Source organism: Lutra lutra, chromosome 13 (assembly GCF_902655055.1).
Source record: "Lutra lutra chromosome 13, mLutLut1.2, whole genome shotgun sequence".
Taxonomy (NCBI): Eukaryota; Metazoa; Chordata; class Mammalia; order Carnivora; family Mustelidae; genus Lutra; species Lutra lutra.
In genome coordinates this window covers 7,036,701-7,054,226 of record NC_062290.1, presented here as the reverse complement: position 1 = coordinate 7,054,226, position 17,526 = coordinate 7,036,701, and the positions used below count along the sequence as shown (strand labels likewise).

General features: G+C 46.5%; 1 protein-coding gene across 1 annotated transcript in view; it reads right to left on the bottom strand.

Annotated features, from left to right (window-relative positions):
- Nucleotides 1-17,526, bottom strand: part of GLIS3 (GLIS family zinc finger 3) — a 544,101-nt gene that overhangs the window by 33,468 nt on the left and 493,107 nt on the right. Inside the window, exon 10 of the mRNA XM_047700417.1 lies at nucleotides 13,659-13,827. Coding sequence (XP_047556373.1) covers nucleotides 13,659-13,827 — 169 coding nt within the window. The remainder of the gene's footprint in view (nucleotides 1-13,658; nucleotides 13,828-17,526) is intronic.

The following is a 17,526-nucleotide window of genomic DNA, read 5'->3' as shown; positions in this document are numbered from 1 at the left end:
AAAGAGGTCACGTTTCCGATAATGCGGTACTAGAAAGAATCTTAGATTGTTTCACAGAACAGCAGATCCCGATTGAGACACACAGTACTGACGAGGGTCATAGGACAAATTGCATATGGCAGGAGATGGATATCACCAAAGACCTACTGGTCTTGGATTCTGGCTCTGTCCTTACCAGCTGGGTAATCCTGAATAAATGCCCTGACTTCTCCCAGCCTCTATTTCAAGTATAAATCTCAACACCTACTGGGGATCATAAAACCTGAGATAACATATTCATTTATTCATTCAAGAGATATTTATTGAGCACTGACCCAGAGTGTGGCCCTATTCTAATCACAAGGGACAGAGCAACACATGACATGTGTCCCTGCTTTTGTGCGACTTCTATTTCGGGGAGGAGAGGCAGGCGATGAGCAAAATTAAGTAAGCAAACCGTATATTGTATTGAGGAAATGAATACTCTGGAGAAAAATCAAGAACGGAAGGTGAGGGGTGGGGTGCATTATGAATAATTTTAAATTGGGAAGTCAGAGATCTTGAAGTACTTTAGACAATATCTGACATCTTCCAGAAGATCAACACATGCTCATGGGATGACTGCTCTAAATGGAATGTACACTTAAGGTTAGCCTGATGTGAACGCATACCCAGGGCTTGAGAGCGCTGTAAGACTGTGGTTCCAGCACTGCATCTGAATTTCTATGGAGTTCTTAAAATTTAAAAAAAAAAATCTTAGGACTCTTTTCTCTCTTGACTACGCATACACGGAAACTAAGTCTCAGAGAAAGCAAGGCATTTACTCATTGGGCTAATTTTCTAGTTCTAAGAGCAAATAGTCATGGTCTTTCTTGTGTAAGGTCTCATTTCTTGGCCTTGGGTTTTCCCACAGAGTATCGTGAGTTCACATATTCATCCAATCATATCATGTTCCAGCTGGAAGGCAACAGAGTAGCCTTATTTGGATGAGATAAAATAGGCCCAGAGACATGAAGTGATTTTCCCAGTCACACAGCTAGTTCTCCAGATACCACTTTGTCCCAGTGAGGTCAGATGTTCCCTAGTGGAGACGCACAAGGCAAGGTGGAGGGGCAGGGTGAAGGAGGGCAGTGGAGGATTCCTATGCGAGCACCTGAGATTTGGAACCTTCTCACCAGCTGGCGGGGGACCGGTGTATCAACAACCCACGGCCTTGAAGAAACCTGGTGACCAGTTTCCCAGTTTGCTTTGGTGAACTTGTTCATTCTGCACTAGAGTTCTTCGTGCCCAAGTTGGGCTTACACTTTTGGTCTTTCCAGCTGGGCAACTCCTTTCAAATAATGCTGTCTCCTGTCTGTAAGTCCAAGGTATCTCTATGTCAACTAACAACTATATTTCTTCAAACAGTATCTGCTAATAGGCTATGTTGCAGGCTAAGCACATGTCATAAATATGTCTTACTTTTCTTCATTTGTGCTGGATATTCAAGCAGTTCTAGCAAGCAGCGTGGGACTGTGTGGTTTAGCATTGTGTTGAGGGTTAATGCTTTGAAAAGAGGGGTTTCCGTGATCACGTAGATTAAATGCTGGTTGATATGTGCTTTGGACAATTCTTCCCCCCCCCCACTCTCTTCCACAGGGGTAATGGACCTCCCAAAGAAGGAAGAATGCATCAGAATAGCTCGTTTCATTGTATTCACTCAAAAAATATTATTGATTTGCTGCTAGGGAGTAGAAATAATGGATACAAAATGGTCTATGGTAGATTTGGGGAGTCATTTTTTATCCCCCAAAGAAATGTGGTGGTTTTTAAATCCATCTGTGAAAACTAATCAATAAAAAGTGGCTTTAGCCGTTGGCCAACTACAGAGGGGGAAAAAAGGAATCCTTTTCAAAACCTAAAAAGAAAAGCACAGTTTTAAGGATTTCACATCTGATTTAACATCTAAAAAAAACCCCCCAGTGATAATACCCCACTTTGTATAGCCAGACAGCACTCCATTTTAGTAGACTTTAGTGGTCTTTATAACGATTTATGAATCACTTCATGAATTCCTGGCTGACTCATCTGGGTGACTATAGTATCTACTTATACTTCCCTTCTGTCTCACAAAAGAGACACTTGGACTCAGTTCAATCCAGATTTGTCCCCGAATGAATCACAGCACGTTACTGGGGGAACTGCAAATTGAATTCTGCTTCTGAGACAATCAAGACCAGCTTTTAGTAATGAAGAAACAGCCGCTGGGAAGTGTGGGTAATTGCAACACTGTCCATCTGGGCAGGACCAAGGCCCGCCAAGAGCTGTATGTCCGTCCGAGGGTTCTGTTCCAAACTAGTCAAAGAGCCGAATCCATCTCCTGCAAGGGCTTAGTGCTGGGTCAATATTAACTGTGAATAATTTCTCATGTTCAGCAAGACCAAGACTCAAACATGACTGCCGGAGCCTCCAGAGACCACGACAAAATGAGGGCTGTGAACTGGCTATAGGTGAAATGACCACGAAAGTTTTTCACAGAAGACTCACGCGTATATTATGATGAGTGAGTGTTTGTGGAAAAGAGGATGGTGTGTCCTGGAGGACACCTTCTGCACTTGGGTATAGGGGGTCGGTTCTAAGGCCAGAAAACAAAGTCACCAATGCCCCAAGGCAGAGTGGATTTTCTTCTAGGATAGACTGAAATAGGGCAGAGAGCATCACAGTCTCTCCCTCCCTGTGGGAATGAAAAGGGAGGGGAGAGGACACCCAGGATATGTCAGAGAAATGAATTATGCAGGACACATTTAACCGAGAGCTGGGATTTTTTGGAATATCTTGACTGCAGAATTGGCTGTGACTCTGTTGTTTGTCTATTTCAGAATCTGATGTGATGGGGAGAAAGGGAAGGAAAGTCTGATTCTGCCAAATCCTCTTTACAAAAAAATCACCAACCAGAAGAGAATTTATCCAGAGTGGTCTTAGACATTTGATGTCAAAAATTCTGCTATAAAAAAGAAAACCTGCTGAATGAGATCATCCTTTGGGCAGCTCCGAGCAGGTCAGAGCAAGAGGATTAACTCACGGTCCTGTGGCAAAGAGAAGCCTGTCTTGTTCAGGACGGTCTTAGGCAGAGAGTTCGGTCTGCTTTGCAACGGAGTGGATCAGATGAAAGCAAAACATTCAGAAGTGAGTGTAACGAGAAAGCCAGATGGGAAATGAGGGGGAAGAGTGTTGTTTTTGTCCAAACATGAGAAAGGAAGGCACAGGTATATAAAAAATGGCCCTTTCCATGTCTTTCTCATGGTCTCAAACTGTGAACATGAGCCTCTTGACAACATTGGAAGAATGTTTAGAATTAACTTTAGATGCAGGACTCCTGCCGAGTACGGCCGGGCACCTTTGGAAACCACTGCCAAATGAGACCTTAAAAGCCAATATAATCCATGAATTTGAAAGAAACTAGCTGGTGCTGGTTTGATCAGTAATAACGTGGTGTTTGTGTGGATTTTTTCTTTTTTCCATTTCAAGATGTCAGGTTACTACTGTAGTAACCATAAGGGAATTTTCTGTTCCTTCCATTGAATAAAAGGCTCAATATTTGATTAGAGAAACGAACTGGAGGAAACCACAACTACTAAAAAGTCACAATCAGAGAAGGGCTCTTGGCTCTTCTAGATGAAAAGAGCATCAAATCCTTCGATGTCTGCTACCATTTTGTATGTCCAGCTCCTTAGCCAATGCTATGCAAACACAAGTATTTAATACATGTGGGTCACTGCTGTTGAGGAATTACTCTGTTCAACAGACCATAGGCTCCAAAGACTTTGCTTCCAACCTGGTGCCAGCATTTGTGTCCAGGTGGATGGTACCTTTGCCCAGTTAACGCCCAGCCAACTCAAGTCCACTTGGAGACTATATTTGTCCAGAGGCCACAGTTTCTGTTTCTGAGGGGAAAGCATCTTATTCAAGAGAATGTTTCCAAGCACAGACTCTGGGGAAGATGATCAAAACCTAGAAAACTATTTCTCCTTGCAACTAAACAGAAAAGCAACCAAAGACTATATTTCAGAAAAAGGAGCAAAAAAATTTTGTCTCGTGGTTTCTGCTCACTTAGGTGGTCTCACCACCACCAGCAGGCAGATGGTTTTTTGCCTGTGAAAAGATATACAATTCCTTCACTGCCCTATCCACCAAGCGCTTCCCACCCAAGAGGGCAAAGGATAAAGTTGATTTCCAGCTCACCCTAGAAAGTCTTACAGGCTTTCATTTTGGGAATTCCGTCTCCATTTGACCTTTGTTTCACAGAATCCTTAGGAAAGGAATACACAGATACATCCGAATCACGTAATGGCTTAGTTTGAACTCCACGTTGCTACATGCTAACGCAGTAAAGTGGAGGCCGCAAGAAAAGGAATTCATTTTACCTCAAGCCTTCCTTGTTATTGTCATGACTCACTTTCCTGACTGAAAGTCCAAGGGGACTAAAAAAACATCATCTCGGGCTTTGCATGAGGTAGATTTGTTTGGAATGTGGGAACAAAATAAAGATGGCTGATTTGGCATTCAGAGGTGAAATGAATGAGACCTCTTCAAAATGAAGAACCACCGTACTTCAAAATTAAATATACATGGAAAACAATCTGCTATGAAGGGATATTTGGACCATGAGTCAAGCTGTTTGTCTGGAGGAGTGACACACGTACGCTCACATCGGCATCTCTTGCTTTGTCCTGAGGTGACACAGAGGACAATGTGCAGAGAGAAGAGCAGCAATCCCCTCTCAGGGTTACTGTTTCTTTTCCCAGAAACCATAAAGGAATCATACTTGTAGTCCTCCTTCTGGTCACATCGGTTCATTCCACACACTGCCCAAGCGCTGAGGGGGTCAGAGCCGTAAGCATGACGCAGCCTCTGCTCTGAGGGAGCTCCGGCTCTAGTGGATTGTGAGCAGGTCAGCAAGGATGCAGCATAATCTCAGGGACTACTACATCTTCGAAGAGAAACAGAGTAGAGTTACGGAAGAGAGTGGGGTTCGGGGTCTAGGAGAGGGATTAGGGGAAGTGGTCAAGAAAGGCCTTTCTGAAGAGGTAACATTGGAGCGAACACCAGAAATGAAGGCACAAGTCACGGAAAGTTCTGGTGAAGGTGCCTTTCAGGTTTCAGGAATAGCACGTACAAAGGGCCCAAGGCAAGATGAGTTGGTGTTTTCCAGGAATAGTAAGAAAACCAGTGTGGCCAGAGCAGAATAAGCATGAGGAGCTGCGGTGAGGGTGTGACTATGGCCAGACCTTAGAGGGCACCTATAAAAAGGAGTTTGGACTTGACTCCAAGCATGCTGGGGGAGGGGTGTGAGCAGGAAATCCTCAGAGACTCCATTTATATTTTAAAGGGTCCCTCTTGTGGTAGGGAGCCCTGGCCTTGTGTGTGCTAACTGGATGGGGGTCCACAGCTGGATGTGGGGGGCAGTTAGGAGCCCACGTAGTTGAAATGGGAGGGGGGCATAGTGGTGAACTCTGCTTGGAGAAATGAAGCTGATTGTGTGTGAGGGTAGAGCTAATAGGACTTACAGATATTAATGAGATGAGGGAATGCCTGAGAAGAGGAGAAATCAGTTGACTACATTTTTTAAGTTCTTAGTAGTAAGTTAAGATAGCCATGCAGGCTTAGCTCTTTATTTTCCTCCATTATCAAGAAACAGACTGGACTCTGAAAACTATGCTCATAAAAGTTTTGCAGACAACACAGACATTAAAATTAGAGACAGATCAGAGACAAAGTAGAGAAGACTAGAAAAGCCAGTTCAGCAATGTCTTCTGGCTGTTATCTATTTTTTTTTTCCCCAATAAAGCTATTCACAATCACTAGGTAGGTAAGAAGAAAGAAGCAAATATAACCAATTTCCCTGTATGTGCTAAAAGGACTAGATCAGGGGAGAATTTTTTTTTTTTAAGATTTTATTTATTTGAGAGACAATGAGCACAAGTGCAGGGGGCAGAGGAAGAACCAGGCTCCCCGCCGAACAGGGAACCCCCTGTGGAGCTCGATTCCAGGACTCCAAGATCATGACCTGAGCTGAGGGCAGCTGCTTACCCGGCTGAGCCACCCAGAAGTCCCTAAGGGTGGCATATTTAAGAAACTGTTAGTAAAGTGAGCATCTCTATGAGAACTTTCATTCCACAGGCCAATAACCCAACTGATTTATCCCCTGCCACAAGGGATAGAGCATGGCTGTGGTCACGGATCAGCACTGAAGAAGCTTAAAGACTTGTGGGCTCTTCTGCCCTGGAATAAACCTGGAGAAGCACCAGAAACCACAGATACGAAGAAAAAAAATAGAATAAGGACCCCAAGCTTTTCCAGTCTAAGACCCAATGTTGTAACCTCCATTTTCAAGGGCGGGACATTGGGATTTTCTGCCTCTTCTCTGCTCACAGCATTGACATTGGGAACAATGTTCATCACATTCAGAGATTCTCACATAGAACGTGTGTGTGTGTGTGTGTGTGTGTGTGTGTGCGTGCACTGCAGGCAGACTTTGAACACCACGTCTCTCAACCCTGAATATCTGTGCAAGTCATTTTCCTACCGAGAAACTGACCCCTTCGTGGGAAGCTGAGTGATAACTGTTTTCCAGAAAGTGCTGCAGCCCCAAGAGAAAGGATGGCGCTCACAGTCACGTGGCCCGGGGTGAGCGTGACATGAACAGCCTGTCAGAGGACGATGCAGAGGTCAACGAGCAGGCTGAAGAAATGGCTATCTGAGCCCGTGTTTGTCATTCAGCTCTGGCTTTTCTCGGGTATTTTATTTTATTTTATTTTTTTTTTAAGATTTTATTTATTTATTTGACAGAGAGAGATCACAAGCAGGCAGAGAGGCAGGCAGAGAGAGAGGAGGAAGCAGGCTCCCTGCTGAGCAGAGAGCCCGATGCGGGCCTCGATCCCAGGACCCCGAGATCATGACCTGAGCCGAAGGCAGCGGCTTAACCCACTGGGCGCCCACCCAGGCGCCCTTTCTCAGGTATTTTAATGCTCAAGATTGATAAGCTTTATTTTGGGGCCAGTGCTTATCAGTTGTCCTGAAAGTCAGGTGTCTTCCTGTCTGTGTGGGAGAGTCTCTGGGACACATGTCAGGGAAGGGCTTAGAGCAGTGCTCAGCAGGTAGAGCGTGACTACAGTACAACCCACAGCAACATGGATATCTCTTAATGACACCAGATCTTCTCCCACAGAACACGAGTGCGGCCAACTTCCTGATGATGTCAGAGCTCTCTAACACAGAGCTGATTTTTTTTTTTTTTTTTTTTTTTGGACACTTAGCGACTCTTCAAAATCCTCTAATATAGGTCATGACTACATAAAACACAAGCTTGGAATTGTAAGGGGCAAAACTGGCATTTCTAATTGTATTAAAAAAGAAAATAATATAAAACCCATGTAGCCCGGCTGGTTTAGGATATACAAAGAACAGCCTTTGTCTCTTGAGGACCACACAGCCCATTCGTCTATTCTTTGTCATTTCTTCTTCTGTTGGATGTAGAATATGTTCTGAACTCTTGCTGGGTGGATAACACAGTGAGGCCTTTGGAATGTATGCCAGAGCCCTCAGGGTGCCCTTCCTGGGCAAAGACATAAATCCCTGTGCTCAAGAGAAAGCCTGATTTCCTGAAGGCAGCAGATGAGGCCACGCCCCCAAGCACACACGGAGCCCCGCCCCTGCTGGCTTCCCCTCCTCGCAGCTCTTGGGTGCACCCATGGTGCTTGGCTGGGTCTGACAGACTTTCAGGGAGATTTTTTTTCTTCTATTCCTCCCACCTCCATGGTTTGGGGGTCATTTTCTGGGCCTTTCAGTGTGTCCCGCAGCCTCCTCTCCCATCTGTGCATAAGAGCCTAAGTTATGATGGCCTGTTGGCCACTGTCTCTCCTCAGCTGGCACACTTTGAGAGGACAGTTCTGTCAGCCTTGCTGACCACTGCATCCTCAGGGTATCGCCTGGCACCCAAACTCCAGCTGTCTAAGCAACTCAGTAAATGGATGTTGCCGGTGCTGGGGTATGTTTTGATAAACTTCACTATTTTATGTGATGCTTGTGTTTTTAGCCATTAATGCACATCTACTAGGAGATTAAGAAGGGAGAGGAGAGGAAGATTGTGCTGTATGCACACACGCACGCGTGCGCGCGCACGTGTGTGTGTGTAAGCCAAAAGCTGAGTGGGTGAAGAGCACAATATCCCTGTTTGCTGAGAAAGTCCCAGGGAAGGAAGGACAGTGAAGCAGCCGGCCTAGTTTTGAGCTGTTCAGATGCTATCGATGCAAATGGAGAAGGATGGGGGGAGTATTAGGTTTCTAGTTTTGACAATCACAGGAAAGCAACGTAGGGAACCACCACAACAGATTGGGGGCGGGGTCCTGGCACTGTGAGTGTGTGTGTGTGCACGTGCACACGTACGTATGTATTAGAGCAATTGTGTGTTGTAGCAAAGTATGCAGGTTACATAAGATGGCTTGAACTTCGAGAACTGGGTCTACCACCATCTAGACCTATGAATCGGGGGGACCACTCTCTTCTGGGAAACTCCCACCTGGACAGTGGGAGCTGGCAATGGCCTCCTGTGTCCTAGGCATTCCTGCACTGGTCCTTCTCCCCGTCAAGCCCTCCCTAGCACGCAGCACTGTGAAATACCACACACGTATTCTGGAGGTTATAAGGCAAGTTTTAGGTTCCTGCCCTCAGAAAACTAGTGATTCAGTTAGCAAGATAATATCCGGGAAATGATAAATAAATAAAAGAGATGATAAGAACCGAGAAACAAAACAGGGGAACTTGTCTCTGCGAGCTCTAAGATGCAAGATGGCTTTCTGGGTTGAGAACTAATCCAAGCTCCAGCCATGTTTAGTCAAGAATAGGACAAAAATGGACGGTCCTGATTTTTTTCTAGGTAGAAAAAGATCCTGAAGTAAGAAATAAGATGCAGAAATAAAGTCAGTGAGCAGGACTGTTTGACAAGAGTTGGAGAACAGTGCAGAATTCCAAAGAAGTTAAATAGAAAACAGTTGCTATCCTTAACCCCTTAGCATCCAGAAAAGCTACAACATGTTTCCAGTGCTGAATGAGAAAATGCTCTCAGTATAGACCAGTCCTGGTTATCCAAAGGCCCAGAAAGACTGTGTGTGTGGGTATATATACCTATCTATCTAGAATCCTAGCAATGTCACATCTGATATGGATAAAAATCAGTACAGCTTCTCAATGCTTGATACAGACTCAAGAAACTGACATTCCTTTTTTGGTTAAGGTATTTTGTTTGACTACTTTCTCAAAAACAATTGTCCCTAACATTCTCTGCTGTTGATTCCTGTCCTAGACTGTGTATGCCTCGAGGAGGCCACATCCGTTCCCCATTTTCAGTCTCTTCTGGCTCAGAGATGGGGCCCCTCGAAGCCCTTCAAGAGTTACCCCAGGTGGTCAATCCACAAGTCTCCTTGAGCTCTGCACCCTGTTCTGTAGCCATCTGTGGAACGGAGAGAGGCAGCTGCCATGCTCTTGGGCAAGCGGAGCGACGCAGATCCAGGGGACTTTTCTTGGGATTTTAAGATTTCTCCATCTCAAAAAGGGATTCACAGCAATATGTTCGTCTTCTCTGCTCTCACAGACATGCTATGAAACCCAGTGAACCGACATTTCCAAAGACTCTGGGTTCCTCTTATGGGAAGCCACTGTCATAAAGGATCCCTGGCTCGTTCCACATGACATCGTGAAACACCACTTCCCATAATAAGTTTAAATCAACATTAGGTGACATGGTGTGGTGCTGTGTAAATCACCAAAATGATGTGTCATTCAGGTAATATTTCCAAAATAAAAATGGAGCCTCATCAAATTGAGAGAACTTGCATTTACTTTAAGACGCCCAGGATCAAAGAACCTGATGCTAACTGGTAGACGTATTGGACCTTTCCTGACTTCTGACAGTGACTCAGCCCATTTTATTAACAAGCTAAAACTAAGTAAATGATGAATCAGTGCCTGCAAAGCAGGAAAAAGTGCGTTTCCCACTAAAAATTGCGAAGTGTGATAAACCTATTTCCGTTAAGAAAACTGCTGGAGTTTTTACTGGGGGATTTCCCAGGCAAACAGAGGCAAAGATATATAAACCAAAAGCGGAAGGTAAGCACATTTCCTCTTAGTGTTTTTAATGCTGCACACTAATGCAAACACAGTGCATAATTCAGGGCTGTTTCATGTCACCTCCTCCCCAAACCTGATCGGAAGAGATAACCTTCCATCGACTTGCCCAGTCCAGTTGGGCTGGCAAAGGAATGGGCCACATGCCTGGTGGGGATAGCACAGCACAGGGCAAACCACAGGCATGAGCAGGTCCATTTCATCACCCGGCCATGTCAAGTACCGTTCCCTTCCTCCCCTTCTCCTCCCCTTTTAACTTCCCATGATGACCTACATTATCAACCACTGTCATCACTTAACAACACCCTCTGGCTTCTACACCTCAGTCTCTCGGCCTGGCCAGGGTTGCCTGCCTTCAGGCTATGCCTCATGTGAGGTGTTTCGCCCGTGTGGCTCATCTACTCTTAATTCCCCACGGGGCGCAAGCAGAGGCTCAGAGGAGTAAAAAATCACCACATCCTCTACGTGAGGTTCCTGATGAGAAGGAATATGTCTGTTGGAGAGGAAAAGAGCAGGCAAGTCCCAACTCTGACATACCCTGCAAAATAAATGTTCTGAGTCTTTAGAAATTGTCAATGTCATGAAAGAAGATGATGATGATGGTGGTGGTGGTGGTGGTGGTGGTAACTTTTTAAAAACTGGGAAACTTCATCAGATTCAAAAGACTACCAAGAAATGAGAACTGGTATCTTATTAAATCCTGGATCAAAAGAAAGGAAAGAAAAGAAAAGGAAAAAATAAAAGGAAACTAGCTATAAGAAGCATTAATTATACAATCGAGGAAATTTCGGTATTGACTGCGTGTTAGATAATGCTTTATTGATGTTAAATTTCCGGAGCGTGATAATTACATTGTGATTATGCAGGAGAATGTCCTTCTTAGGCGATCCTTCCCAAAGTAATTAGGGCTAAAGCTCAATGATATTCACAACAATCTCTCAGAGTGTTCGGAAACCACGGGAAACAAACAAAGGCTCTCTCAAGTCGGGAAGAGAGAGAAAGAGGAGGGAAAACAGTAACAGTGGGTGAACGTGGATGTGGGGTGTATGGGTGTTCACTGTATTATTCTTGTAGTTTTTTTATACGTTACAAGCTTCCAAAGATGGAATTGAAAAAAATTAAAATTGTAAGCTAAGATAAAATGTTAAAGACACACAAACCCAAGCGGCAGGAGCGTCTGAGGAACGCATTCAAACATTCAGCACCCGCCGGAGCTGCGTTTTGAACGTCGGGTGTGTGGGGGGTGGTTCTTAACACAGTCACGGCTAAAGACTTTTTCTATCTTCATTTCTTTAACGGGTGTGTGCAAAAAGGAGACACACAGATTGCTTTTCTGTGGTGTCTTTGTAAACAGAGTATTAATGAGTATTAATAAGAAGATGGATGAAGGAGAGGCTCAAGTGAGAGCTTCTTAGCTTCTCAACCTTGTGGTGACCTTCACGACCTCATGGAGTAGGATTCTCAGCCAGGCAGAAGGAAACGAGAGGATGATTAGCCCGTGGCTAATGTCACTTAAAACCCAGCTCCAAAGTTAATAAAACACTAAAATGAATAAGCTCATCTCAACCTTAAGAAATACGTCAGATAACAGGCAGGACTGTCTGCCCTGAGTGTCCGTGAACTTAGGAGATGGTTACCACTTGCCCTGCTCTGCTGATGGAGTGTGGGGGAGGAGGTTAGGAGCTGCCTGCACTGGGCCACATAGGCGGAATGGTTGCGAGAGGTCTAACATCTTCAGATCCATATTCTGATGGACCGTTAGGCACATCTACATGGACGGTTTATAGCTACTTACTACCCCAACCCTAAAGTCCACGTATTACCATTCTTTCTCTCCCACTCTTACTCCTACTAAACACTCCCTTTGCTTCTGTTAATGACACACTTTTCCATCCAGTCTAGAGTTGTAACTCCCAAATGGATTTGGCCCTTGCTCTCCACTCCATAAATACATTAATAATGAGCAATTCTCCTACATAACGACACTTCACCTTAGTTCAGGTCCTCATACTACTCCCAAGGACTCCTACAATAACTTCTGTTTCATTCTCCCTACCGCCTGTCCCTGCTCCCAGCCTCGATGACTCTGCCATCTTGTTGCCCAAGTCCCTTCTCTATAATGACAATCTGATATATCTCTCTCCTCATAAGTGGGGTATATGGTTCCACATATGGAACCACAAGTGTTTCTTCACTTTCGGTAAGAGGTAAATCCCTTGGGATAAAATACATGGTTCCACACAAGCCAACCCACTCTTACTTGACTTCATCAGTCCTGTCCACTCTGGGTGATGGCACCTGAGCTTACCGGAACCTAATTCTATGCATGTCCTTGTCCCTCTTATGTCTCGTATGTGTCCCTCTGGCTGCCTTGGATGCTGCTCCTCATTTATCCATCTGGGAAGTTTTAACCTTCCTTCCATGCCTAGATCACCCTTTCTTCCCCTCACTCCCTGAGGCAGAATTAGGGACATGCTCCCCAGGCTCCTGTGGCATCTTGATTACATCTTTTATCCAAACAGCATCACTATCCTTTTTTATACATCTGTCTGTCCTCATCCACTAAATCCTAAGGACAGCACCATGTTTTCATAATCTTGACATCTCTAGCACCTGGAGCAGCGTCTGACACGTAGTACTCAAAAAATGTATTAAATGAACAGATGTATTAATAAGTAAAGAGGAGGCATAAGTAAAAAAAAAATGGTTTATCAAACTTAAAAACCATATATATATATATTTTTTTTTTACTTATTTAAATACTCATAGATCAGACCAACACCAATGAAACCACAGATTGCTTGAAAACCTTCCTTCCTGCTGCCCACTCAACCCATTCTCATGTCCTAGGACTCTAGGATCGCACAGGGGTCACCACAAGACCTTTTTTCCCTGTGGGCATCTGGGAGCAACCCCTACATAGGTCAGTTCAAGCCTGCAACACGTGAGGAGGAGAAGAAAAGGAGCCACATGCTGTCCACACCACCGGATGGTTGGGCAATCCAAAGACAGACGGAAATGTCAAGATTTAAAACTTTTTTCCCAAAAACTCTCTATGAGGGTGGTTTCAATGTAGAGTGGTTGGAGAACAGCCTCTGGCTGGTCACCCACACAAAATCCTGTGCCCTCTTACGCTATACTCTCAAGCTGACATCGATCTCGGTGCCGGAGGTGCCATTTGCATCTGGAAAGCTTTTCCGCCTCTGGGGACACTGCCTTCCAGCTGAGTCACCAGAACAAACTGCGGGGAGGTGGGAAAGATGGGAATTTGGACAGGTTTTCCCACCATCAGACACTTGGGCTGGTGACCGCCAGAATCTTCTCAGCATTTCCCCGGGGAAAGTAAGACAGATAATGAAATATTTGAGCCACGTGTCGTGTGCACTTTCAACATGTCACCTTTGGACAAGTCGGCCCAGCCGATGGATTATTAATCAAATTCAGCAACAGTCAAAAGACTTCCTTGTGCCGGGAAATTGAGCGGCGACACCTGTTAGAAGAGAGACAGATGGCCTTACCTCTCGGCCCCCGTGTCCACAGCTGCGAGCGGAGGTAACTGGGAGGCGGGGTTGTGGGGGCTCCCCTGCACATTCTGTCCCGGAGAAGGGTGGCCGACGGCGTGTGGGGGGGGCACGGCCCCGGCAGCTGCTCCGCTTCGGCTCGAATGACCGCTGGCGAAGATGGAGGCTGCAATCAAGGGAGAACCGCGTCAGACCGCTCGGGCTCTACACCTGGAGGCTGGCAGCAAGGGTGCTTTAGGGGCTCGTTCGTGGTTCTCTTGGTGGCTTTGGGGGAACAGTGCTTCACTCAGTGGATATACACAGCTTTTGTTTTCAGGGTGGGACAGGTTCCTGGGCTCCTGTGTCTTTCGTGCTGCTCGCCCCCCGCCGACACTCATGGTCGGACTCGTCCCCTGCCTGCACACCATACAATTAGTCGATCGTGTCGTGTCTGCATCTGGGCGAGGGTCTCAGAGTTAGCCCTGCTCAGTCACAGAGACACTGCTGACCCCGAAGGGCATAACAGGCCGTCTGCCTCTTCTCCTGGCTGCAGCGAGCCTCCGCGGGTCACGCTGCCTCTCTCTCTGTTGCGGCTAAATCAGGGTAATGAGAATATCGTCTCCTGGTCCTCGTACCAGTGTAGGAGCCGACACCCTCTGAACCTCAGGGTCTAACTGAGCCCGGCTGTTTCCCTGATGGTGTGATGGATGGACACACTCTGTCTCCATCAACGATGACTCCATGCCCGGCACCACAGAACATGAAAAGGGGCCCCAAACACAGCTCTGGACCCCTGACTCCCCCCCACACACACACACACGCACGTGCACGGTTGTCTATTACAACAGAGTGAGTTAGAGCCACACTCGTCGGGGCAGCCTAGCCTTTGAGAACTGTACGTGACCTCAAACTTAAATATGTGCCCATTTAGATCAGCTAATTGGTACAATGTCACAAAAGAGACGGGACTTGTCACTTTCCGAGTCTATCACTATCAGAGAGGCTCTCAGTGTCTGGGACCTACTCCGCACACGTCTCATTATGCTGCAGTCGCAGCAGCAGCGTTGCGCCGACTCTCTTCAACTTCCCTCCCTGTTCGAAGCGGCTCGAGCTTTATACCCATCTCTGCTCTTTTTGAACTTACTCTACTGATGTCAAAGAATAAATGGATCTAAAAAAAAAAAGGCATCAGGTTCAGGATTAAGAAGCAGCAGCCACATAATCAAAGAGATTGGAGGGTTTAAAAGTTCAGGGCGCGCCGCTTTTAGACCAGCCCCACTCTCTCCAACCTCTCCCGGAGAGCACGGATACCCCACATGACCCAGCCCCCCAAAGCTTCATCTGACGGAACAAGAGTTCAAGTACTTAAAGGAACATGTGAGGAAGCAGAATTACCATCTTCCCGCTCAAAAGCTACTGACAAGGACGTGCTCCGATGTGAACGGTTTATTTCGGGTAAGTTGGTGCAGTGTCAGGTTAACTCTTGTCCTCGGAAGCCCGTGTCCTCCATGGCCCTCCGAGACCTGTAGAGGCGGTGAGACTAGAAAGTGCTTACTCGCTCAGAAAGGCACCTTGGGCCGTCAGGGCGAGGGGGGTCAGGCTCCAGAAAAGTTGCACGTTTGCACACTGACTAGCGTCACCTTATGAATCACTACCCGCATTTGCGCTCAGCTCACTCGGGCAACCACAATTCTGCTTGTATCCCAGATAATAATTTTACCGCAGGGAGAGGGTTGTTTGGATTGACTGCGTGGTAGTTTCAATGCTGGTGTTTGTCAGCGTGGAGCTGGCTGTTTTAGACACGATTCCAGAAACTAATGGAATAATAAGAGGTCACAGAGACACTGTGGAAAAGTGGCTCTTTTTCTTTCTGCCTTAGTGCAGAAATGCGAGCTCTCCTTTTTATCCTGTTGTAGTTGCCAAATGCGCCCCTCGCTTGCTTTCCCCTGGAGGTATTTTTGCACGTGTGTGTGTGTGTGTGTGTGTGTGTGTGTGTTCCTCACGAGGGAACCACCTCTGTTGCCTCTGTTGTGTCCATCCCCGTGGGCAACAGGGACTCTCTGGTGTGTGTGCTCTGAGATCTACTCTGTGGTTCAGTAGAAAATGGGGTGTTTCCCAGAGGTCTCCATGAGCTGTACCAGCTACATTTTTGCATTTGCTGCAGGAAAATACCGGGTAGGAAAATCTGGCATTGTTCGCAGCCTGCCACACCCTTCAAGGCTGAAAGGCCTGGTTAAGGGCCTCTCCTTCATCCTATTTAGTAGCCGGGACCAACTGTCTGCCATCCCTCCAGCCCTCCATCTGTCCATCAAACCTCTAACCATTATTTTTTTAACCTAGTATTTATTAAGTGCCTACTACATGCTAGCCGCTCTAGTCCCCGCCCTTGGGGGGCTGCAGTCTAGTGGAGGACACAGATCTCTAGACACTCATTCTATCAAATTCCGAATCTGCCAGGAGAACCATCCAGTGGCGTCCTGAGTGCTTTAACACCCCGTCTCATCTGTGGCCCCACACTGTGACTCAGCTCTGGTCAAGTCGGACAGCCGGGCACGCGGCCACCACAGCACAGCAGCAGACCCCGTGCTTCCGACGGTAATGTCCTCTACCTTCCTCTACTCACTTGAATCCTTCTGCTCTGTGCGGTCACTTATGTTCTCTGACTCCTCTCTTGGCAGCCAACTATTCCACAAGTGTCTATGGAGGACGTACTGCGGGGCAGATGCTGAGCAAGGTCCTGGGATAGACGAGGGAACAAGACGCCCCTGGTGCTTACTCTCTCCAACAGCATCATTCATGTTTGGTGGAGTAAAGAAGGACGGACACAATCTAAAAGCCAATGGAGACCGTCTTGGGCCCAATGAGTAGGAAAGGAACAGAAAGGAACATTTATCTACCAAATCCTCTTCCTTATTGGTCAAAGGTGGCCCCATCTAGGGTGTTACTTCTCCCACACAAGTAGGTAGGTGTAGCCAAGTGGCTCAGGTTCCCGCAGATGCCCAATACCCGGGCATCAAAGAAACCCCAGGGCAGAAAGCCAGAGATCTATGGTACAGGGGAGGGGAAGGGCTTCTGAGTAATATTTGCTGCCACATGTGATGGTTACCAGAGCAACGGCTGCTGGGAGGACTAGGTGGCAGAGAGGGTATAAGGTGGGCTGTAAGAGGCGTATGATACAGGGAAGAAGTCTCCGGAACCTGCCCTCCAGCTGCACTGAGGTCAAGTGCGGCCTGCCCCACCGTTAAACCCACACCAGCAGCCCTTTCTTCCACTGCTAAAGCTGGTGGAAGGCATTGAAACCGGCAGTGACCCTGTGACTGGGGACCCCAAGAGGATAAGAAAGGATGGGTGTTAGCGTTCAATTCAAAGTCTGAATTTGTAAAATATACAGAATAGTTTCTTATGTTGGCTGAAAGAAATCACCTGTGTACAAAATGGAACCCAGGACTTGCCTCTGTTTCCCAAGAGATGGGATGAGAAGCAGAGTATGAAACCTCTCCTGGTGAGGTCATGTAGTCGAAACTCATGGTTCAGTGTCTACACAGAGGACTTGGCATACAGTCCTGGACAAGAGAGCTGCTTGTGGGTGTTGCCTGCAGCCCCTACAACCACCAGAGACTTAGAGGAAATGAAAACAGAGCCTGGTGTCCCAACATTCATTCAACTCCTTGTCACATACCCTTGTGCTATAATGGACAAAACTCGGATGAGAACTGAGGCTTGGAAGGGTTGCCCTTGGCCTCAACCTGAGACCCACATTTCTCAGGGGCTGTCCCTGTGGCACAGGAAATGCCTCTCCTACCTACACTGACTTCTAGGAATTTCCAGCTGTATCAATCATACATCCAGGATTCCATCTTCGTGTAGTCTAAGAATATCCATTCAT